The following is a 23408-nucleotide window of genomic DNA, read 5'->3' as shown; positions in this document are numbered from 1 at the left end:
GGTCCAATATTGTTCTATGTACAATCCTTGTTTTATTGATTGCATGTAGAATTCTAATTTTCTGAGATTGTGGATTTGGGGTTTTCATGAGCTGTAAGCCATAATCATCACAATGATGACAAATCACGGCTTGAACTATCTTGCTTTGCATGTAATGAGTCTATCTTGTATATTAGTGTCACCTTTTAAGTTTCATTAGTGAAATAAATGAACTTTTGCACGATATTGTAATTTTCTGAGTTTCACCTGTAGATTAATAAGCTGTCAGGTTAGTAAAACAGCGATATCAGTAATGGAATATCAATAATGGCTTTCCCTATGCTTTTCCTACTAAAGCTTCCGATTCACTGACACTATGGCTGCTCAAACTATATAGATATGGATATAAAATATTGGAAGCTAGCAAGTGCACTCATATATATTATAATTAACTGCTTTGCTGAAAAAGGTTTTTTATTTACTGAGCACATTAGCATAATCTGAAATGTACAAACCCAGCTGAATGACTACCTCATCTGTTCAGATGGGGTCCTATGGAGCTTCAATCTGAGAGAGTGATTATAAATAGGGCTGTTACTGATCAAAATTTTTGTGTTCGATTAATCAATTTTTTTTTTAATTTCGATTAATTATAATGCACATACAGATCCAACTACTTTTAGCTGATCTCCTTGCAGGCTGATTCCCATTGCAGCTACCAACCACTGGAAAAATGGATAGCAGGATACAAAAAACACACAAAGGCAGCGCTCAATGGGAATAGCATTAAAACTTTTATAGTCTTCAAGTAGGTAACAAAATAAATATTGCACTGGAGATAAAATCGATGTAGCTACATAAACTGTAAAAATGGTGCGAGTAATACCAAACGGTAACAAAAGCAGTCATAAAAACATGTAGCTAAGTATGATACTGGTATAAAATTGTGTACAACGATGTCACTGCTGAATCCAGATGAGGAGAGGTTAACATCAGTCCGTCGGCATGTAGATGTCCTGTGAAGGGAACTATCACAATTCCCAGTGGATGGTTGTAGAATCCCAGGTTGATAGAGGGAAGTGTAACAGCCCTTGCGTGTGGCAGATAGTAAGGTCCCGCTGGCATGCAGATATGAAGGCACAGCAAAGGAGCCCTTCAGATGGACACGGCAAGCCCTGCCGGTGGCTGTGACATCACCGGATCTCCGACGGAACTCCCTGAAGCCGGCGGAGAGCTAAGTACAAATCAAAATAATTTTAATCGATCAAAAAAAATTAAGATTAATCGATGAATTAATAGTTAATTTCCACAGCCCTAATTATAAACTAAAGCAGCTTCTTTTGCTTATTTGTGTCAAAGCCCGTAATGCTCTCTAGGACGACATTGCATACTTTTATACAAAATGTACCAATGGCAAAGACACAGCAAAACAGGTTGCTCATTGGATGATTTTCCCTCACCTCTTGTTCCTTTTACAGCTCAAAATTTTGGATCCTACATTACTTTGTGTACAAGAGACAGGAGACACCAGGCAAATAGATAGGGTGGTTCTCCACAACGGGAACAGCAATTAAAACCAGAGAAATATTCAAACCCTCCACATTCTGTCTAAAAGTAATAAAACTATTTAGCTTTACAAAAGTTTTAAATGTATATCTGTAATAGAAAGATTTTATATAAGTACTACAAAAGATATAAAATGTCAGTTAAAAGGCATTGTGGTGGTGGGACCTTAAAGATTGCTGGTTTACGCCATATTTTGGAGAGAAAGACACACTAATTGCACACCTGTGTGTTTTGGCTATTTAGTTCTGAGCTGACTACGGCTCAGAGGCCCACCCAACAGACAGGAAGTCTGTTCCTGGGAGTCAGGTGGACTCCCATCCCTCTGAGAGGAGTCAGAGGTTGCATGTCTGCAGGAGGCAGATGTCATTGGTGATTGAGCAGCAAGGCTCCGATCAGGAGAAAGCTAGGAGAGAGCTTAACTCTAGGAAACTGTTTGTTCTGAGGAGCTGACTTAAGGCCTAGGCTAAAGGCCTGAAACATCCCGATGGCAAGAATGAAAGCCAGGAGGCTAAAGTATTGAGTATGCAAGATACAGTAATGGTGGAAACCCCTGCGAGGGCTACTAATGTATTTGTGAACTTTTTGTGCTTTTAAATAAAAGTGGGCTACCATGCCCTTAAATTCAGTTCTGGACTGGCGTACTCACTAAAAACGCACCAACCACTGGAGTCTGATCACCCCAATCCTACAGCATATAAGCAACCAATATATGCTACTTCTTGCCCTGTAATCTAATATTAATAACAACATCACATATATGAGGTAAAAAAAAAAAATGTATCTATTTTTCTTATTAGTAAAACATGGCCCTGCATATCTATATTGCATATTAAAGCGGAGGTCTGGGGGAAAAAAATGAAAAGCCAGCAGCTACACATACTGCAGCTGCTGGCTTTTAATAATAGGACACTTACCTGTCCTGCTGTCCCTCGACCCTCGATGTCGGCACCGCAGCTGATGTTTCCATCAGCTGTCGGGTGCTGCCGCCGCCATTGCGGTTAAGGGAACCCGGCAGTGTAGCCTTTTGGGTTCACGCCGGGAACCCTACTGCGCATACGCGAGGCCCCGCTCCCCTCTCCTATTAGCCAAGTGGCCAGGGGAGGAGGAGGAGGGAGCGCCGCGGTGACGTCATGGCCGCGGCCGGACTCCCAGAAGTGGGAAAGGATACCTGTCAAAGACGGGTATCCTGTCCCCCCTCCCCCCCGAAAGGTGCCATTTGTGGCATCGGAGGGGGGGAGGAATCCGATGAGCAGAAGTTCCACTTTAGGGTGGAGCTCCGCTTTAATATGGTAACCAATGATGTTACCAGTATAAAACCTATTTGCATTTGTCTAAAGGTGTATTCTTTCTTTTCTTCCAGGTGTGCTTGCTTATAGCTTTCCTGTGTGTGAGGAACTCTGTTTGGACAGACTACAGTACCTACCGCTATTTTGAAGTTATTACAATATGCTTTATGATATTAATACTTGTCTTCTATGCGGTGTCCCTGTTTCGGATATACAGAATGCTGACTTGTGTCTCATGGCCATTGACGGTACGTACTTCAATGAAAACATTTGTACCAACTTTCTTTAAAGGAAAATATACAGTCAAAGCAATAATAAAAAGGTACTTCAACCTAAAACTCAGATTGGTGCCTTATATCTTTAGGACTTCAGTAGTAAGATGTCCTAGGTGGAGTTGTCAGCTCTGCCCTTATTGCCATCACCACAATTGAGTGTCGTGTTCACTCAATTCTTCTCAATTCCCAATCCTTCTGTTGCATTCTCCCTAAAAAAAATAAAAGTTCAGGAGGAAAAGAGCTGTTACTAGTGGTTTAGGTTTTGGTGGAGCTGGGAACTAAGTGAGCCTATTGGAATCTTTTCTGAAGCCCACTGTATGGGTTGAGGGGCTGCAGTTAAAGTGGTTGTAAGCCACAAAGAAAAAAAAATCCAGCAAAATGGTCCCCTGCAGGATAAAAGCATAATGTGTTAGTATGCATCTCATACTAGCTCATTATAAAATAGCTAACTTAGAGCAAAGTCCTCCAGCGGTACACTGTCACTGCTAAGGGCATCTTCACCCAGCTTTTCTTCCGGGCTCGCAGGCTTTGGCTGTTTGACCGTCCGCGCCGCAATGACCTCACGGTCAAGGCTCTCTCAATGGAAAGGCACGCCGGCCATTGATTGCACAGTGCGCATGCGCCGGTGAAGTCACTGGCTGCTGCTGTAGTAAATATCTCCTAAACAGTGCACAATTAGGAGTAGTATTTACTTTACCTACAGGTAAGCCTTAATTTAGGGTTATCTGTAGGTACAAGTGAACAGTGTGGACTTTACTACCACTTTAATGATCCTTGATAAGTGTATGCAAATAATGTCAACCTCAATAATGAACTTCTCTTATTTGCTTCCTGGTGCTGTGTTGAAGATATAATTAAAAACATTATTTTACATTTGTTTGATAAGTGCCAGAAATACCTGTTGATCATATTAGAAATGCAGAGCTAAACACAAAGAACAGGGACTAAAAGAGACTTATCACAACCTAATCCTAAAAAGAGACGCGCTCAAGGAGATCATGGATCTAGAAGCGAGGAAAAAACTTAACTGCATAGCCAGAGAGAGGTATCTTTGGGGTAATAAACCCAGTAAGCAGTTGGCCAAAATGGCCCAAAAAAAGAAAACTAGAAATTTCATCGGAAAAATTAAAAGAAAAGAGGGGAATCTGGTCTATACGACTAGAGAAATCGCAGATACCTTTAAGAATTATTACGAGGAATTATACACAATAAAGCAGTCAGGGCTGCAAACAGGGGAAAAGGAGGCCAAAATACGCGATTTTCTTGCAAAAGCGGGACTTCCTAGATTAGAGGAGTTTGATCGAGTTAACATGGATCGTCCCATAACTGAAGAAGAAATTAAAAACGTTTTGAAAAACACGACAGTGGGAAAAAGCCCTGGCCCTGACGGGTTTTCTGTCTGGTATTATAAGAGATTCAGTAAGATTCTAATACCAAGGATATGTAAATATTTCAACGGCCTAGGTTCAGAATACGAAACTAGCAGGGAAGCGTTAGCAGCATCGGTGGCATTAATTTTGAAAGAAGGGAAAGATTGCTCACTCTGTTCGGGATACAGACCAATATCCTTGCTAAATACGGACATCAAGCTCTTTGCCAAAGTTCTGGCTGAGCGTCTGAAAGGGGTTATGCACTATTTGGTGCACCCCGACCAGGTCGGATTTGTCCCCAATAGAGAGGGTAAAGACAATAGTATAAGAGCAATTCTCCTGCTTCAGAACATAAGGCTGAATGCGCCCCCAGGTCTATTACTGTCGGTAGATGCCGAAAAAGCATTCGACAGGGTAGACTGGGGGCTTATGATGGAGACACTTACAGTCATGGGCATAGGCAATAGGTTATCCCGATGGATTAATACACTCTACCATCATCCCACGGCTAGAATCAAAATTAACGGTACGCTATCGGAGTCGTTTGAGATGAAAAATGGGACAAGACAAGGATGCCCTTTGTCTCCCCTGCTCTTCATCCTATCCCTAGAGCCTCTATTGTCCATGATCCGAAATGACCCAGATATCAGCGGGGTCAGAGTCGAAGAGGAGGAACACAAATTGTCGGCTTTTGCCGACGATATTTTATTTTATTTAACTAACCCGAGTAAATCCATCCCTAAGCTTTCTAAGAATCCTGCAACAATACGGCAATATTTCAAACTTCAAAATTAACGTAACTAAATCCGAAATTTTAAACATAAACCTAAACAAAAGTGAGGAAAACCGGGTTAAAGAAATATGTGCCTTCCCATGGAGCAAAGAAATAAAATATCTTGGTATTAAACTGGCTAACACGGTACAGAAGATATATAAAATAAACTACGTCCCTTTACTAAACGAGATCAAAAATGAATTAAAAAGGACGGTAAACAAACCTATATCGTGGATTGGGCGCATTAATATGTTGAAGATGGTGGTGGTCCCTAAAATACTATATAAATTTTTACTAATCCCTATTGCCCTGCCTCAGCAATTTCTGAGAATTCTCAATACCCTTTTAATGAATTATGTTTGGAAAAACAAAAAGCATAGAATATCACTCTCTATCCTAAAACAGGGAAAGTCACTGGGCGGTCTGGCAGTGCCTGACATTAAAAGCTATTACAAAGCGGCGGTTCTATCTCGTGCGGTGGAATGGGCACGGGACAGGAAAGGTAAAAGATGGGTGCAAATTGAAAAGGCACAAGCTAGGTCACAATTGAGTAATATTATTTGGATCCCTGCACAATATAGAGCACTGGGCCACAAATCTTTTGATATAACACGGGACACCCTACGAATGTGGGACAGAACTCAGACACTTTTGAATAGGGAATTCAATTCTCCACTAATGATTTTAAAAGATAACGCTTACTTTGCACCTGGGGAAAAAAAAATAGGTGGTAACTGGATTAGGAATAACACGGTACACCTAGGAGATATCACAAAAGATGGAGAGATAATGACATACGAAGAATTGAAAGCTAGAACAGAATATTGGAATCTCGATAGGTGGCATTACTCCCAGCTGCATCACTTTGTGCGGCATCTCCCCCATCCTCTACGGACGGGGGCGGAGTTGACACCACTCGAGAAGTTATGTCAATCGGAAAATTCCAAGGGCACAATCACTAAATTATATGGGATACTGGTTAAGATAGGAGCACGGGATGAAGCACCGTTTGTACATAAATGGGAAAGGGAGTTAGAAATCACGAGAGGGTCAAACACTTTCCAGAGGATTATGCAATTAACACACTCCTCCGCAATAGATATACGAACAGCCGAGGCAAATTATAAGTGCATTTCGGGTTGGTACATCACCCCTGATAAAGCTAACAAGGTTAGAACTGACCAGCCCGCCGAGTGTTGGCGGGGATGCCCGGAGAGAGGAACGATGGCACATATTTGGTGGACTTGCCCGAAAATCCAAATCTATTGGGACACAATAATAAGTCAAATAAAAGAGATTACGGGTAAGGAGATAAAGAAAGACCCCTGGGTAGTGCTCTTTCACGGGAGTCAAGAGGGTATAAAAAAATATAAGCAGTCCTTATTACCACACCTATTAAATGCAGCGAAGAGAATTATACCAAAAAGGTGGCAGGAAAAGGAAGGTCCATCCCTGTGGAACTGGATAGATGCAGTGGAGGAAACTTATAGGTTGGAAGAGCTTAAGGAAAGTCTATCAGAGACAAGCAACGACTTTAAGAAAAAATGGGAAAAATGGAAGGAGTACAAAAAAACAGGGAGTTATGTAGAGAGTCTAAGAGTACCCTAATTCCTTCGATTCTGAGGATATGGGGTATAAGGGCCTTGAAACCAAGCCCGATCGTTTAGACTGTTATTTTCAAATCATACGCATTTTTGGTAAAATTCCACAGACATTTCAGCGATGGAAAAAGACAAGATCCCGGGGCGCCACGTGGGGGTGGGGGGGGGAAGGGGGGGGGCTTTTCTGCTTTATATGGTAGTGAAGTGTCGTCATCCCAGAGGGGACATGAAACAATAAGAGCATGGATAAGATTCTAGCCCCTCGCCGGATGCCGATACTTATACTTATTACCTGTGAATATATTGTACAAGAGTGGGAAAAAAAAAAAAATAAAAAATTTCTTTTGAAGCCTATCGGAAGTTATGGCTACTTTTGCCTTACTTTGGCTATGTAAAAATACCACGCATGATGCAAACCGCAAATAAGAGACGTAAGAAGCATCGATTCATGAGCTGGTCTCTAGAATTTGGTAAAAGCTGAGGTGGAAAGAAAAAAAAGAAAAAAAAAAGAAAAAAAAAAAAAGAAATGCAGAGCTGTTTTGTGTCCTGTGCACACTTCCTGTATTATCTCAAGGAGTCTAAGCAAAAGTTTAGTGAAGGACAACTTGGCAGGCCTGTCACTATTTCTTGTGATTTTGTTAGCCTCACAACAGGAAATTAGGAATTCAGGGCATTTTTAGAAGATCCACAGATATTTTTCTGTACTTGCAGGGTCTTTAAATTGATAAAAAAAATGGGGGGATGTGCATGAATTACAGAGATATACTAAATGTTTTTCTAGAATTTGCCCTGATATACACTTTTAGATATGCATAAAAAATCCTCAGGTTTATTAAATAACAATTTATTTTCCTATAGGAACTGTTACATTATGCTATCTGCACCATCCTTCTGCTTATTGGCTCCATTGTGGCTGCTGTGAAAAGTTATAGTATTGGTGGACTAGTGGCTGGATCGGTAAGATATGTGTAAATGATAACCTGCCGTCATTCAGCCTCTGGCTGCTCTTAGCTCCCTGAAATACACCTGGTGGTCTTTGTCAGGCACACTCTACAGAAAACTCATGTTGGGTGTATTGTATTGATCCATTGATGCCTTTTGTTAGGAATGTGGGGTTGTAAATACAGTAGTTTTCCTTCCTTCAGTCTAAGCTTTAGGCTCCTCTAAACATTAAGGCCCAGATTCACAGCGGAGATACGACGGAGTATCTCAGATACTCCGTCGTATCTCTCAGAGTATCTATGCGACTGATTCATAGAACGAGTTACGCATAGATATCCCTAAGATCCGACAGGTGTAATTGTTTTACACTGTCGGATCTTAGGATGCAGTACCGCGGCCGCCGCTGGGGGGAGTTCGCGTCGTAAACCAGCGTCGGGTATGCAAATTAGGAGTTACGGCGATCCACACCGGTTTTTCGCGTTCGCTACGTCGCCGCTAGTCTAGTTTCCCGTCGCAAAGTTAGTCGTCGTTTTGGGTGCCTTAACTTTAGACAGCAAACGTATTGCTGTCTAAAGTATGGCCGTCGTTCCCACGTCGAAATTTAAAATTTCATGTCGTTTGCGTAACACGTCCGGGAATACGGAAGTACGCTACGCACGTCGCCGATCGCAAAAATTACATCAGTTCGCGCAAAGCACGGCGGGAATTTCGAAACGGAGCATGCGCAGTAGGTCCGGCGCGGGAGCACGCCTAATTTAAATGGTACCCGCCCATTTGATTTGGACCGCCTTGCGCCGGACGTATTTACGATACACCGCCGCAAGTTTCCAGGTAAGTGCTTTGTGGATCGGGCACTAAAACTGAAAACTTGCGGCGGTGTAACGTAAACGGCTTACGTTACACGGGCGCAATTGTACCTGAATCTGGCCCATTGTGCTTAGTATCCTTAGCCTCTCTTTCGAAAGAAGCTTGTTTAAAATAAATAAAGTTCAAGGGGAAACCTATACCGTTAACCAATTTAAAAGAGTGGATGGATGTCTCTGAGAATCCTTTGTCATTTATCAAATAAAAAATTTGAATTTAATCCAAAATGTGAATGTTTCCCCTTAAAAGGGATGTCCTAAAAACAAAAAAAGTCTCAAATGTGGGTTGGGTTTAATTAGATCTGTTGCACAAGTTTTGTAGTTTTTTTTGTAGTTTTTATACATTTAACAAATCCAGACGTACTGTATGTACTATGTTATACCTTAGCTAGGTTATATCCAACTAATCTAAATTAGCACATGTTCAGTATACACCAGCCATTCCCAACCCTTTTAAAATGGTGGAACCCTTGAAATAACTTTGTGGTCTTAGAGAACTAATAATTTCTATATCTAATAGGTCAGAGTACATTAGGGTGATTTGTCACTGGGAAGAATGCTCCTTCTATTTGTGGTCACTAGGAAAAATCCCCCCCTACATACTGATGGTTGCATATCATTGCTCAAGCTACTGCTCATTGCTCAAGCAACCCTTAACAGCCTATGGAAGGATGCTGGTTGAGAAAGGCTGGTGTAAACTATATCTATAAATACACTGATAATAGATGGCTCCATCTGAGGTTTGATCCAGACAAAGCAAATTATTTTGTGATGTCTCTTTAGATAACCCACAGGGCTCTGAGAATTCTTGTTCATGTTTTTAGAAATAAAGTATAATGTATTAACCACTAGCTGACGGCCGTACGACTTTGTACGGCCTCAGCGCGGCTCCCAATCTCTAACAGGCCGTCTTTTTACGGCCGCCCCTTTGCACGTTCCCCGCGCGCGCTCCCGAGCGCGCAGCGGGGAACTGCTGTGCTGGCCGTGTCCTTTGGACACAGCCAGTCACAGATCGCCGTGAACGGCCAATCGAAGCGGCCGTTTCCTAGGCGATCTGTGCGGCCAATGAGAGATGATCTCATATGTTTACATATGAGATCATCTCTCATTCCCGGCTCTCGCAGACAGCGGTGCTGTCAGGGGAGAGAGGAGACGGATCTGTGTCTCTTGTACATAGAGACACAGATCGGTCACCCCCCCCCCAGTCACCCCCCTTCCCCCACAGTTAGAACACTAATATTAGGGTACACATTTAACCCCTTCCTCACCCCCTAGTGTTAACCCCTTCCCTGCCAGTCACATTTATACAGTAATTAGTGCATATTTATAGCACTGATTGCAGTATAAATGTGAATGGCGCCAAAAATGTGTCAAAAGTGTCCGATGTGTCCGCCATAACGTCGCAGTCCCAATAAAAATCGCAGATCGCCGCCATTACTAGTAAAAAAAAAAAAAATAATAATAATTCTGTCCCTTATTTTGTAGGCGCTATAACTTTTGCGCAAACCAGTCGCTTATTGCGATTTTTTTTTTTTTTTTTTTTTTTACTAAAAATATGTAGAATACGTATCGGCCTAGACTGAGGATAAAAAAAAAACGTAAAAAAAAAAATTGAGCTATTTATTATAGCAACAAGTAAAAAAATGTTTGTTTTTTTTTCAAAATTGTCGCTCTATTTTTGTTTATAGCGCAAAAAATAAAAACCGCAGAGGTGATCAAATACCACCAAAAGAAAGCTCTATTTGTGGGGAAAAAAGGACGTTAATTATGTTTGGGAGTCACGTCGCACGACCGCGCAATTGTCAGTTAAAGCGACGCAGTGCCGAATCGCAAAAAGTCCTCTGGTCAGGAGGGGGTTTAAGTGCCCAGTAAGGAAGTGGTTAAAGGATAATATTGTTTCTCCTTAAGAGGAATGTGTTAAAGACAAAAATAAAAAACTCAAATGTGGTTGAGTACAATTAGATCTATTGCACACGTTTTTGTAGTGTGCATGCATTCAACAAATCCAAAGTGGGGAAAATAATTATTCTATAATCTGTAGATTTTGTAAGTTTGCCCACTTACAAAGAAATGAAGGGTCTATAATTTTTATCATAGGTGTATTTTTAAATGAACCAAAAATTTCAACCAAAAATCCAGAAAAAACACACATGATACAAATGTTATAAATTGAGTTGCAGTTCAGTGAGTAAAATAAGTATTTAATCTCCAAGCAAAACAGGACTTAGTACTTGGCGGAAAAACCCTTTTTCTGACACTTGTTGCTTACAAGTTAAAATCAGTATTTTGTGCTTCTTCTTGAGCCACTACTTTGTTGCCTTGGCGGTATGTTTTGAGTCATCTTCATGCTGGAAGACCCTTTCACGACCCATCTTCAGTGTTTTGGCTGAAGGAAGAAGGTTTTCATCCAAGATTTTACAATACAAGGCCCCCGTCCATTAGCGCCTCAATGCGCAAAGTTGGCCTGTACCTTTAGCAGAGAAACAGCCTCAAAGCATAAGGTTTCCACCTCCGTGCTTGACTGTAGGGATGGTGTTCTTGGGGTCATAGTCAGCATTTTTCCTCCTCCAAACCCGGCGAGTCGAGGTGATGCCAAAAAGCTCAATTTTGGTCTCATTTGACCACAGCACTTTCTCCTAATCTTTCTCTGAATCATTTACATGTTCGTGATAACATACAATATGTGACATAAATAACGAATAATAGTGACTAAATGGTAAAGTCCATGTGTGAAAACCAGATGTCACAACTAGTGTGATGCTGGAAAAATAAAAAACTGAATGTGAACGTATCTCGATCCGTCAGATGGAATGAAACCAGGAACAACTGGAACCAAACAAATGGGCCTTCAGATTCAGGAACAAAAGGAACAAGTAGTTCCAGTAGACTCGGAAACGAAAAAAAGGAAAAGGGCTCCAATGGTGCAGGACAAAAATAAACCATAGCAGGTTTTATTAAAAGGTCATAAAGAATGATAAAATGATAAAATGAAGAGTGATCACATGCCCCTGTTGATGGCTGTTTGAGCCGAAATGCGTCGGATTGGCATTATAGCACCCCATACAGCTTTTATTCATGTGATCACTCTTCATTTTATCATTCTTTATGGCCTTTTAATAAAACCTGTTATGGTTTATTTTTGACCTGCACCATTGGAGCCCTTTTCCTTTTTTTTTGTTTCCGAGTCTACTGGAACTACTTGTTCCTTTTGTTCCTGCATCTGAAGGCCCATTTGTTTGGTTCCTGTCGTTCCTGTTGTTCCTGGTTTCATTCCATCTGACGGATCGAGATACGTACCAACATTCAGGGAGTCCTAGTTGCAGTGACCTGGGTCCCAAGAGACCACCAAGCGCTTTAGACTCACTGTTGTAAAGCAGCTAGGGTCCACCACACATGGTAAGAGTACCTTATAATTTTTGCTTGATGTCTTTATGATCTCTGCAGACAACCAGTCATTCATCAGTCCATGCCAGCAATTGTAGAGTCACACATTTGTTTGTTTATGGACTTTTTCCACATTCACTGTTTTATTTTTCCAGCATCACACTAGTTGTGACATCTGGTTTTCACACACGGACCTTTCCATTTAGTCACTATTATTCGTTATTTATGTTACATATTGTATGTTATCACTGACATTGTATTTTGATACACTTTTAAGCACCGCACTTATTATTTATATTTTCCATCTACTTTGTTTGTTTGTGTGCTGGCAGCTCTTTTCCATTTTTGGTTAGCGCAGTCTTTTTTCACTTTCATTTACATGTTCATTGGAACACTTCAGATGGTCCTGTGCATGTGTCTTCTTGAGGAGGGGGACCTTGCGGGCGCTGCAGGATTTTAATCCATGGTGGCGGATTGTGTTACCAATGGTTTGTTTGGTGACTATGGTCCAAACTGCCTTGAGATCATTCACAAGCTCCTCCCTTGTAGTACTTTTCTCATTATCATCCTTACCCCATGAGGTGAAATCTTGCATGGAGGGCAATTGATGGTTATTTTGTATTTCTTCCATTTGCGAGTAATCGCTCCAACAGTTGTCTCCTTCTCACTAAGCTTCTTGTTGATGATCTTGTAGCCCATTTCAGCCTTGTGTAGGTCTACACTCTTGTGCCTGACATCCTTTGACAGCTCTTTGGTCTTGCCCATGATGATGGGGTTTGAATGGAAGAGATTCTGTGGACAGGTGTCTTTTATACACATAACAAGATGTAGTTTGGAGCACCTTCTTAAATTGACAGGACTAAGCTGTGTACCACATGAGCACATACTGTAGCCAGTCTGTGGGAGCCAGAATTATTGTTAGTTGGTACAGGATCAAATATTTATTTTACTCACTGAACTGATTGGGTGGACAGAAATACAAATCCTACATCAGCTTTCATAATAGTTTATTGCAACATTTTTTGTACATTGACATCACTGCTCTCAATTACCTTAGAGTCTAAGGGCCCCACCTCACCTCACATGCATATACCTACTAGGGTCAATTTGGACAGGAGCCAATAAAGCTACCAGTATTTGTGGATGGTAGAAAGAAACCATAATACTTAGAAGAAACCAATGCAAGCACAGGGAGAACAAGCAAACTCCATGCAGGTAGTGTCCTGGATGGGATTCAAACTGAGGACCATTCTGCAAGGAAGTAGTTCTAATCACTAAGCCAATGTGCTGTGCATTAGTTGGCTGCCTGCAGTTTAACTTTAATTTTAAAAGAAAGAAGCAACCTAAACAGAACAAGTCTTTGGGCCAGATTCTCGTAGATCGGCGTATCTTTGCGCGGGCGTAACGTATCCGATTTGCTTATTGCCTCCGCAACTTAGACGGGCAAGTGCAATATTCTCAAAGCACTTGCTCCGTAAATACGTAATACGTAAATAGGCCGGCGTAAGCCCGCCTAATTCAAATTTGGAACAGGGGGGCGTGTTTTATGTAAATAACTTGTGACCTGACGTGATTGACGTTTTTCACGAACGGCGCATGCGCCGTCCGTGGAATATCCCAGTGTGCATTGCTCCAAAGTACGCCCCAAGGACGTATTGGTTTCGACGTGAATGACGTCCAGCCCCATTCACGGATGACTTACACAAACGACGTGAAATATTCAAAATTCGACGCGGAAACGACGTCCATACTTAACATTGATACGCTGCATGTACTCCACCATATAGCAGGGGTAACTTTACGCCATGAAAAGCCTAATGTAAACCGCGTATCTGTACTGCGTCGGCCGGGCGTACGTTCGTGAATTCGTATCTAGAGATACGCCGTCGTATCTCTTTTCAGAATCTGGCCCTCTGTGTTCTTGATACATTTGATACTGACAGTATGTTATAGTTATACAGGCACTGAACTGATCTATTAGTAATGTGCTGTACCTTTCATCTTTCAGGTCTTTGGATTCATAGCTACATTCCTTTGTACTGTGGGCATGGTGCTCTCATATAAAGTAACATTTGTGACTCAGTCAAGTGGTAAGTTGTAACTTTTGTGGAGGGGGGGTGGTGAATAGAGTAGGGAATGGTCAATTCATATTAGGTGTTTTATTTGTCCCACTAGAGGGAATTCACTGCCGTGGAGACACAACAGGAAGTGAGTGGTTATCTATTAATAGTGAGGGGAAATCCCTTCTTTGTCCGAAACAGGTGTCTCCATTGTAAGATTTCCCATCACCTTCTGTGCCAGTAACATCTGTAACATTTTGAATTTTTACATAAATTTTCTGTCCCAGTGACAATGATCTCCAGGAAGAAGAGGCCAAATCTACACACCAGGGACACAGACAGCAATAAAAACCTGTTATTTAGAAGGAAAAAAAAGCTTTACAATCACTTTAATTCCTCTTTCCCTAGCATCACATACTTGCTTTTGTTCCATTGCCCTGCTACTCCATTTATCCAGTGAAAATAAGGGGAGCCCTGTGTAGGCTCAGAGTCTCTCTAGTCAAAGCTTACCGGCTAAAGACTCTCCCCACCCCCACCACCTTTATTGGCTAGACCAGCTTTTCTCAATGGGGATGCCATGTCACCCTGGGCTGCTGCCTGAGGTCCTCAGGGGTGCTGCGCCATCCTGGTTGAAAAAGGCTGTCAGATCCGACTAAACTCCCACTCTGCCGAACATCAGCGAAGCAGGAGCTTGATCGGCACAGTGCAATGAAAAGCAATGGCGATGGAGGCAGCTTTCTGTATCTGAGCTGTCTGCCTCTCCATACAGGACAGTACTGGCTAGCACTGCCCACAGCCGTGTGGATTATAATGGCAGAACAGTCCTGCCTTGATGCTCTGGTGAGAGGAAAGCAGGGTGCAAAGTGGAACAAAAGGGAGGGTGGGGCTTGGCTTGCAGAGGGTAGCAGAGAGAGTGGGGTGTGGAGGTGAGCAGAGAGGGTGTTGGGGGACAGAGGTGAGCAGAGAGGGTGGTGGGGAGGTTAGTAGAAAGGGGATTTTGGGGTAGGAAGTCAGCAGAGAGGGGGGGTTTGGGGTACAGAAGTGAGCAGAGAGGGGGTATTGGGGTACCAAGGTGAGTCGAGAGGGGGGTTGTGGTGCAGAGGTTAACAGAAGAGTTCTGGGATGCAGAGATTAGTCGGGGGATTGGAGTCCAAAGGTCAGTGCAGTGGAATTCGGGTGCAGAGGTTAGCAGGGAGGGGAACGTTCAGTGTAATTTTTTCAGCCAATTCATTTGAATAGGTTGCAAATCGCACTGAAATGCAGAAACACTAGTGCATGTGCTACATTTAAAAATGCGTGCCATGCCAAACTGCATGGTCCTGTGGTACCCTGCAATCTGGTGCCTTCAAACACACTGCATTCGTGATTTGTGTTATCGGCATAGTTAAAAATGGATTGGCACCTGCATGCAGATCGCAAGGGCGGTGCAATTACCTACAGTGTCGGAAATGCACACCGAGCGAGTTCTGGTGTAAACCAGCCTATGTCTCTGAACCTTTTTATTTAATAATTGCGCCACATTAAAAACAGACTGCATTTGCATGGGGGTGCCGTTAATAATAGACAGCCCTGTGCGTCCTCCAAAGAGCAACACATTTGTGTGTGTGTTGGGAACGCAGGTGATTTTGCGCGCATTCCCCGAAATGTAGTAAGCATTAACTGGGGTGCCTCGAAACATCTGCTAATGTCCTCCACATCTGGAAGCAACAGGAAAACCCTTTTTCTCAAAGTGACTGAACAGAGTGGTGGGGGAGCCAGGAAAAGGTGAGTATGCTTTTCTGGGAGAGGGGAATAATGTCCTGCCAGCCACACAGTGACATAAAAAAGTGGACTTTTATGTCCAGCCCCTATGGGGCTGTGCACTCTCAGCACACTAATCGAGCTACAAGGAGAAAGCACAGATTTCCTTGATAGCTGAGCTCCAGGATAAACAATATTTCTTCCAGATCTGTGCAGTAACAATCCAGTGTGGAACTTTGCTTCTGTGCAGGAGCATCCTGTAATAAAGACTGATCACTGCTGTTCTCTCTCTTTGTGCAGAGTGATTAGTCTTCTCTAGTTTTATTCAGCATGTGTTGGAGACCATGCTGGATTGGTCACTGGTTCTGAGTGGGTATTCGTGTGGGCAAAAAGGAATAAATGTAAACTTCATCTGCAGACAAATCTATAGGTAAGCCTATAATAAGGCTTACCTATAGGTAGTGTAAATATCTCCTAAAAGTGTACAGTTTAGGAGATATCTACATTACATGCAGCCAATGACATCCCTGGCGCATGCGCTCTGAAGGAACAGCTATGGGTGCCATTCCTTCCGAGCCCTATGCTGTGAACGACGGATCATTGCAGCTTTGGCAAATCACAGCGCCCTAGCCCCCGTACCCGGGGAAAATGTCAGCCATCTCAGCGATGTGCGGGCACCGCTGGAAGGCTTCTATCTAGAGTAAGTATTTCATAATGAGCTAGTATGCGATGCAGGCTCATTATGCTTTTGTCTTACATGGTTTATATTTTTTGTTTTTTATTTTCAAGGTCATTCCAGCATGTAGACTTGGATAAAAGGAAGGAGCGCCCGGTGTCCAGAGAAATGTGATTTCTAAAGTATTGTTCATGGATCTTTATTAAAAAAAAAAAAAAAAAATAGCAACATGTACATCAAGGCAATGTGTTTTGGGTGAAGACCCCCCCTTCTTCGGGGCTGTTGCTGCATACTGTTCGGTGTGAACGATTGCCATTAATGGTTATGTTGGAACAAGATTTCTAAATAGCAGGATGCCGACTTTTGTTGCCGTCATCCTGGCATTCATGTAAATGCCTTGGCTCCATGTACATGCTAATTTTTTTATAAAGATCCATGAACCATATTTTAGAAGTCACATTTCTCTGGACACCGGGCGCTCCTTCCTTTTTATCTAAGTCTAGATTTAATTAGGCAGCCTGTAGTGGGAGGGTCTACTGGGCCCCGCCCACATTTTTTTTCTCTTCACAGGTTATGTGCCACACGGTGATGATGCCACTGATACTTTATATGGTAATATCTAGGATTGCAAAAGAGTTTGACACATATAAGGTGGACTCATTACTTATGTGGCTATTCAGGAATATGTTTAAGGGCTGGTTCACACCATGCCGACACATAAATTCGCTGTACATGCAGTTCTTTGCAGTGCAATTTCAACCCGTTCATTTTAAATGGGCTAAAATGGCACTGTACTGCGCAAAAGAAGTGCGTGCAAAAAACGCACTGCAACCAGATCACATGGTACAAAAGTACAATGCAACCCAGTGAGGGCAAACGCACTGTGTTTGGGGTGTCGTTAAATTTCTATTGACACCCACTACAGATCGTAAATAGAGTGCGTTGTGCGCCTGAATTGCACCGGAACGTACAGTACAGAGTTCAGCTTCAAGGTTGCCCATATGATGTTAGTTGACCCAATAAATGATGTTTTCAATAAAAGAAAAGATTCCCAAGATCGGGGAAGACATAGATTAGTAATTCAATTTAATCATTTTAATTTTTATTGTAAATTTGCACATTTTAGAACAAAATTCTTACATTCTATTCCACAAAAGGAGTTTTTATGGCATAAGAGGGTTCTCAGGGAAGTTTGCACAGAGGGCCCTATGGCTTTAGTTGTGTCTGTATGACAACAATCAGGTCCCCTCATGGTTGGCTGGCTTCATTTCCTTTACAGTAATATGTATACATGGTCATTTGTCACGTCTGTTATTTTCAGGTGCCGCTGTGTGATTGCCCAGACACCTTAGTCTTCCAGAGATGAAAGGACATTGAAGTGCATGGTGAAAAGTATTGGCACCATTTCTGGACTTCTTCCCCCAGTGAACAAACATAAGCTTCTGATGGAAAACGTGTTGTAAAATCTCTGCACATTGAAGGCAGCTAGTTGTGTGTAAATGAATACAGCAGCAGTTGTCACACTGCAGACAAGCCCTTAAATGTAGCACTTTGGTGACTCGATGGAAAGGTTTTCCAGTACACCTTGTGATTCATAATGGAAATCATAGAAGGGACTTTCTTCAAGTTGTTTCCAGAAGACGTGACCGTTTCTTCTGAGCTCTGTGCCTCGTCACTGCCAGTCCTTTGAGTGTCATACTGCCAACCAAAGATACAAACATTGCACTCTGACATTTCTACAAGCACCAAAACTGCCATTTTTGGACCAAGAACCAAAAACAAACCTGTTAATGTAAAGCAAAGGACGGTTCCCAAAGCAGCCACTGCGAGGAGAGCAAACGCAGAAGAGCGCCATGAGAATTGTTTACAAAGATGTCAGTAATGGATTGGAACAATTTTATACATCTCTTGTGTTACTTAAAGTACATGTAAATCATAACTGAAGGACATTTAGTTTACTAAAGCACAGTGTATCACAAACAATTGACATGTTTTGTTTTTTTAATAAAATACTGTTTTGACCATTTTTCATCCTTTGTTGCATACCAGTGCTGCTGATCTCTTGTGGACTCTTTGTAGCCACCTCTTTCCACATACAGGTGCTTCAGTGGTGGCTGCATTTCTCAGAGACGGTTACTTTGGAATATTGGACAGCATTGTGATAATAGAATAGATATAAAAGGGAACAAGTCTTACTGTTCATGTCAGTCCAAGGGGGAGAAAGGGGCAATTTAAAAAATCTCAGTTTTGCAGCTCCTGATGTAACCAAGCAATGTCCTTCAATACTGAGAAGCACCTTGGGCAGGAGAGTGCATCTGCCTTCTGGGTCCTTTTTACTATAACAGCATGTCTTGGGATCACAACCCTTTTCTCAAGCTTGTTTTTTTTTTTTTAAGATCCTAAGCAAATATATATATATATTGGTACTAAGGTGGGAGTGGAGGTGACATTAAAACAGAAATAGTAGTAACATTAAATAACACATAGAACCACAGAATAAAAGCAAATAAAAAACACATTACACCCGAAGAAGATAAAGGATGCATTAAAAATATAACAATATTAAAGAGGAGTTTCACCCAAAAATGGAACTTCCGCTTATCCCACTCCTCACCCCCTTACATGCCACATTTGGCATGTAATTTTTTTTTGGGGGGGGGGGTGGGGGCTTCAGGAGAAGGGGACTTCCTGTCCCACTTCCTCCTTCCGCCGAGGGGCTGGAAAGGCGATTAGCTTAATCGCCTTTTCACAGCCCCTCCCTGTAGGCGAGCGCCTGTCCAATCGGACCGCGCCGCTCGCCCATGCGCAGTGGGTGCCCGGCCGTGAAGCCGAAAGCTGTCACGGCCGGGTGCCCACAGTGACAATGAAGACGCCGGCCGGGGAGGGGGGGAGAGGAGCGGAGCCCCGGCCGGCGCGTCGCTGGAGCAGGTAAGTGTCTGTTTATTAAAAGCCAGCAGCTACACTTTTTGTAGCTGCTGACTTTTAATAAACATAAATATTGGCTGGAACTCCCCTTTAAAATGTCAATAGAAATTAAAATGGAAAAGAAAATGTGATAGCCTAATTTAAATATGAAGGTAATAATATATTATGGCCACTAGATGGAGACATAGTACTAAATGTATATAGAAACCTGAAATAATATGCCTCTACGTACAATGAGTTGTAGAGAAATGTTAACTAATGCATTACAATTTAATTACACCCATTAGATTTTAGATGACTAAAATTAGTTTTAGTCAACTAAAATATACTGGAGATTTAGTTGACTAAATACGACTAATACTAAAACAATTGCAGAAGACAGCAGGGATCTGATGGTGGCCCAAATGCTACAAAGAATGTTTGGTCCTCTGTACCCTGGCTGTAGCCAAGTACTTCCCTTTCCAGACTGTGGAAGGCTTTGAAATGAAAGAAGCCATGACATGTCTATTACTTAAATTTCATGTTTGGTCTGATGGATAACTGCAATTTCATATTAAATACACTTATAAATCTTGCTGCCTAGCCTCCCTAAGAGAAATGACCCCAGCCACCCCTGCCTTAGATGCATAATGACCTGAATCCCAAGGCCAAGGTCTGCTGCACTATTCACATCCTGCATCTCAAATATTCTGGGGCAGATCCACGTACCTTCGCGCAAGAATCCGCCGGGCGCAGCGTATCTAAGATACACTACGCCGCGGTAACTTTTTTTTTCGAATCCTCAAAGAATTTGCGCCGTAAGTTACGGCGGCGTAGTGTATCTTTGGCGGCGTAATGGCGCGCCATTCAAATCTCTGTGATGGGGGCGTGTTTTATGTTAATACGTCGTGACCCGACGTAAACAACGTTTTTTTTTTAACTGCGCCGTCCGTGGGGGTATCCCAGTGCGCATGCTCGAAATTAACCCGGAAAAAGTCAATGCTTCCGACGGTGACGTCATTCTACGCAAATCCCTATTCGCGAACGACTTACGCAAACAACGTAAAAATTTCAAATTTCTACGTGGGAACGACGGCCATACTTAACATTGAGTACGCCTCATAACAGTAGCTTTAACTATACGCCGGAAAAAGCCGAACGCAAACGACGTAAAAAAATGCGCCGCACGTACGTTCGTGGATCGCTGTAACTAGCTAATTTGCATACTCAACGCGGAATTAGACGGAAACGCCACCTAGCGGCCGCCGAAAAAAATTGCATCTTAGATCCGACGGCGTACTGTCGACGCCTGTCGTATCGACCCAAGATGCCGTCGTATCTTGTTTTGAAGATACAAAACAAAGATACGACGCGGGAAATTTAAAATTACGCTGGCGTAATTCTTTTGTGGATGTGCCCCTAGGTCTGCTGGCCATGCATGCATAGTTAATTCCCATACACGTCTCCAAAGAAGGTCCTATGGCAGCCTACAGGGATCAACTGTGTAGACATGGCCAGCAGAAAAATTATATATATTGCTACTGCTGTGTTTACAATTAAAGGGTATGCTTATCACAAATGTGAACATCAAGATGTATGGAAAGGATGCATAGGCGTGCGCACAGGGTGTGCCTGGGCACACCCTAATTACTCCATGTGCTCTAGCATTATCCAGGGACATCACCAGGTGGGTGGTTAAGGGTGCCAGTGGCCAGTGTAAATGCCTCCATTATATTAAAGGTTAGGTTCAACAGTAGGAACACGTTACGCCTGTATTTAGGGCATAACCTAACATGCTCCCAATCCACTGTCTCCCACCACCAGAGCCTCCTTTCTGTGGCAGCAGGTGGGGTTCATGTGTGTTTGAGATTTGGGGTGCACACCCTAATGCAATAGGCTGCGCACACCTATGAAAGGATGTCAGCTTTGTATAACATTTATTTTGTGAAGAGTATTAGTCCCTGAACATAAAAGCAACAAAGTGCTGCGCTATCATAGCCTTTCCTCAAACATGCCAAACAAATGTATTGGATCAAATAGGTCAATACACACACGCTATTGGTCAAGTGATTGCCTTTGGTTGCACTGTGCTACGTCACAATGAACATGGACTCATTTATCTGGCCATGTGATGTCACTCTCCTGTTCATTTAGTTGTGCTCTGTGCCACGTCTTCCCATCATGATGGCATATGGCAAAGGGTGGAATCATGAGACTGGCAGTGCTTTTCTTCCCTTACCTCTGAGTATGAACTCTTTGTGGATAAACCAGAAGCACAAGATCCCAAGCAGCACAATAAAGAATCCAAATTTTAATTGTGTGCAATACATTTACATTTCACTTTTGCAAATTTTGTGTTATACTTTAGCCTATGATTTTTTTATTTATTTTTTCAGTGAATCGAAAGACAAAATATGTTTTTTTTTTTGTTTTTTTTTGTGCAATCAAAATGTGAAATGTTTTTTTTTCTATGTGTATGCCGTGTTGTATAATTCAATTCTCTCAAAACTTAATTTTGATTATATGGTTTTGTTTTATTAGAAAAAAAAATGGCAATTGTGTAATTTGCTTTCTATATTCTTTCTCCTTTTGAACAAGTCTTTATTTTAGTTCTGTACCCCATTCCAATTTTACTAAAGCAGACTATTCCCCTCCTTATACTAAAAATCACATCGCACCCAGCTCTACATGCCGATATGGAATCAACTTACAGCACATTCATTTGTTAAACATTTTTTGGTTTTAACTTTCTGGTTAAAGTGGAGTTCCACTCATAAATATAACATTACATCAGTAGTTTTAAAAAAATGTCATTAGTCCTTTACAAAATATTTTTTTTTTTTTAGATGCCTTCAAAGTGTTGTTGCTAGGCAGAATAGTTAATCTTCCCTCTTCCTGCACCTAGGTGCTTAATGCTTCCTAACCTACACCGCACAGACTCCTGGGAATGTAGTGGGTGTAACTTTCCAGGAGTCTGTGCACTCCCCAGTCTCAAAGAATCATGTGACTTGGACAGCACAGGTGCTGAAACCTGATCTGACACTGCTTGTGCAGCACTGAGCATGTGCAAGATCTGCAAGGCTGAAATCCAGGAAGTCATACAGTCTGGCTTCATGATGCCCACACTTAAGATGGCCCCAGTCAATTTCTATTTTATAAAGTGTCTAAATGTAACAACCTAACAAAACAGACCTTAGTTTACAGACTAACTTTACTAGAATACATTAAGCTTGTGTATTACAGGGGTATTTATATTTGAAAAGTGAAATTGTGGCCGGAACTCCGCTTTAATGTACGCTACTAAAATTTCTCCGACTTCAGAAAAGGTTCCTGTACTACTTCAAGGCGACTTCTAGGCAATTTGTACCCATTTATTTCAATGGAAGTCGCCTCCAAAGTCGGATCACCATCTTAACTGAAGCAACTTTACAGGAAAATAAAATTGTTTACTCAGGCAAACCGCTCCCTCCCACAGAGCTGATCATTCTGCGATTGGCCACAGCCAAAGTCGCCTGTCCTGGAGGCAACTTCAAGTCGCGTTGTACGTTGCTCAAAGTCACGCTGAAGTCGCCTCCAAATCACCTTGCAAAGTCGCGCTGCCCCTGTGTGAACCGGCACTGAGAGTAATAGAGAGGAAAACAAAAACAAGATATGCAAAAAAAAAAAAGGGGGGTGGCCTGGAATTATCTATAAGCATCCGTTTAACCTCTAGCTGACCAGCCGCCGCAGTTATACGTCATCTCGCATTTCAGCCAATAGGGGCCCCCCTGCTCGCCCCTGGAGCCGACGCGTGTGCCCAGCGGGCGCGATCACTGCCGGGCACCCGCGATCGCTCGTTACAGAGTGAGAACCGGGAGCTGTGTGTGTAAACACACCGCTCCCGGTCCTGTCAGGGGGAGAAATTACTGTTCGTCTGTTCATACAATGTATGAACAGCGATCAGTCATTTCCCCACGTCAGTCCCACCCCCCCCTTCAGTTAGATCAC

At 42.4% G+C, this 23408-nt stretch overlaps 1 protein-coding gene across 1 annotated transcript in view; it reads left to right on the top strand.

Moving 5' to 3' along the window:
• The window catches only part of CMTM7 (CKLF like MARVEL transmembrane domain containing 7), a 63481-nt gene extending 44933 nt beyond the window's left edge, over positions 1-18548 (top strand). The window contains exons 2-5 of the mRNA XM_040353081.1: positions 2906-3079; positions 7711-7809; positions 14050-14131; positions 17839-18548. Of these exons, the coding sequence (XP_040209015.1) occupies positions 2906-3079; positions 7711-7809; positions 14050-14131; positions 17839-17852 (369 nt within the window). The 3' untranslated portion in view covers positions 17853-18548. The remainder of the gene's footprint in view (positions 1-2905; positions 3080-7710; positions 7810-14049; positions 14132-17838) is intronic.
• The last annotated feature ends 4860 nt before the right edge of the window (positions 18549-23408 follow it).

The sequence above is a fragment of the Rana temporaria genome, chromosome 5 (assembly GCF_905171775.1).
Source record: "Rana temporaria chromosome 5, aRanTem1.1, whole genome shotgun sequence".
Classification (NCBI taxonomy): Eukaryota; Metazoa; Chordata; class Amphibia; order Anura; family Ranidae; genus Rana; species Rana temporaria.
Note: the sequence above shows the minus strand (reverse complement) of the source record. Positions and strands in the feature narration are given on the sequence as shown.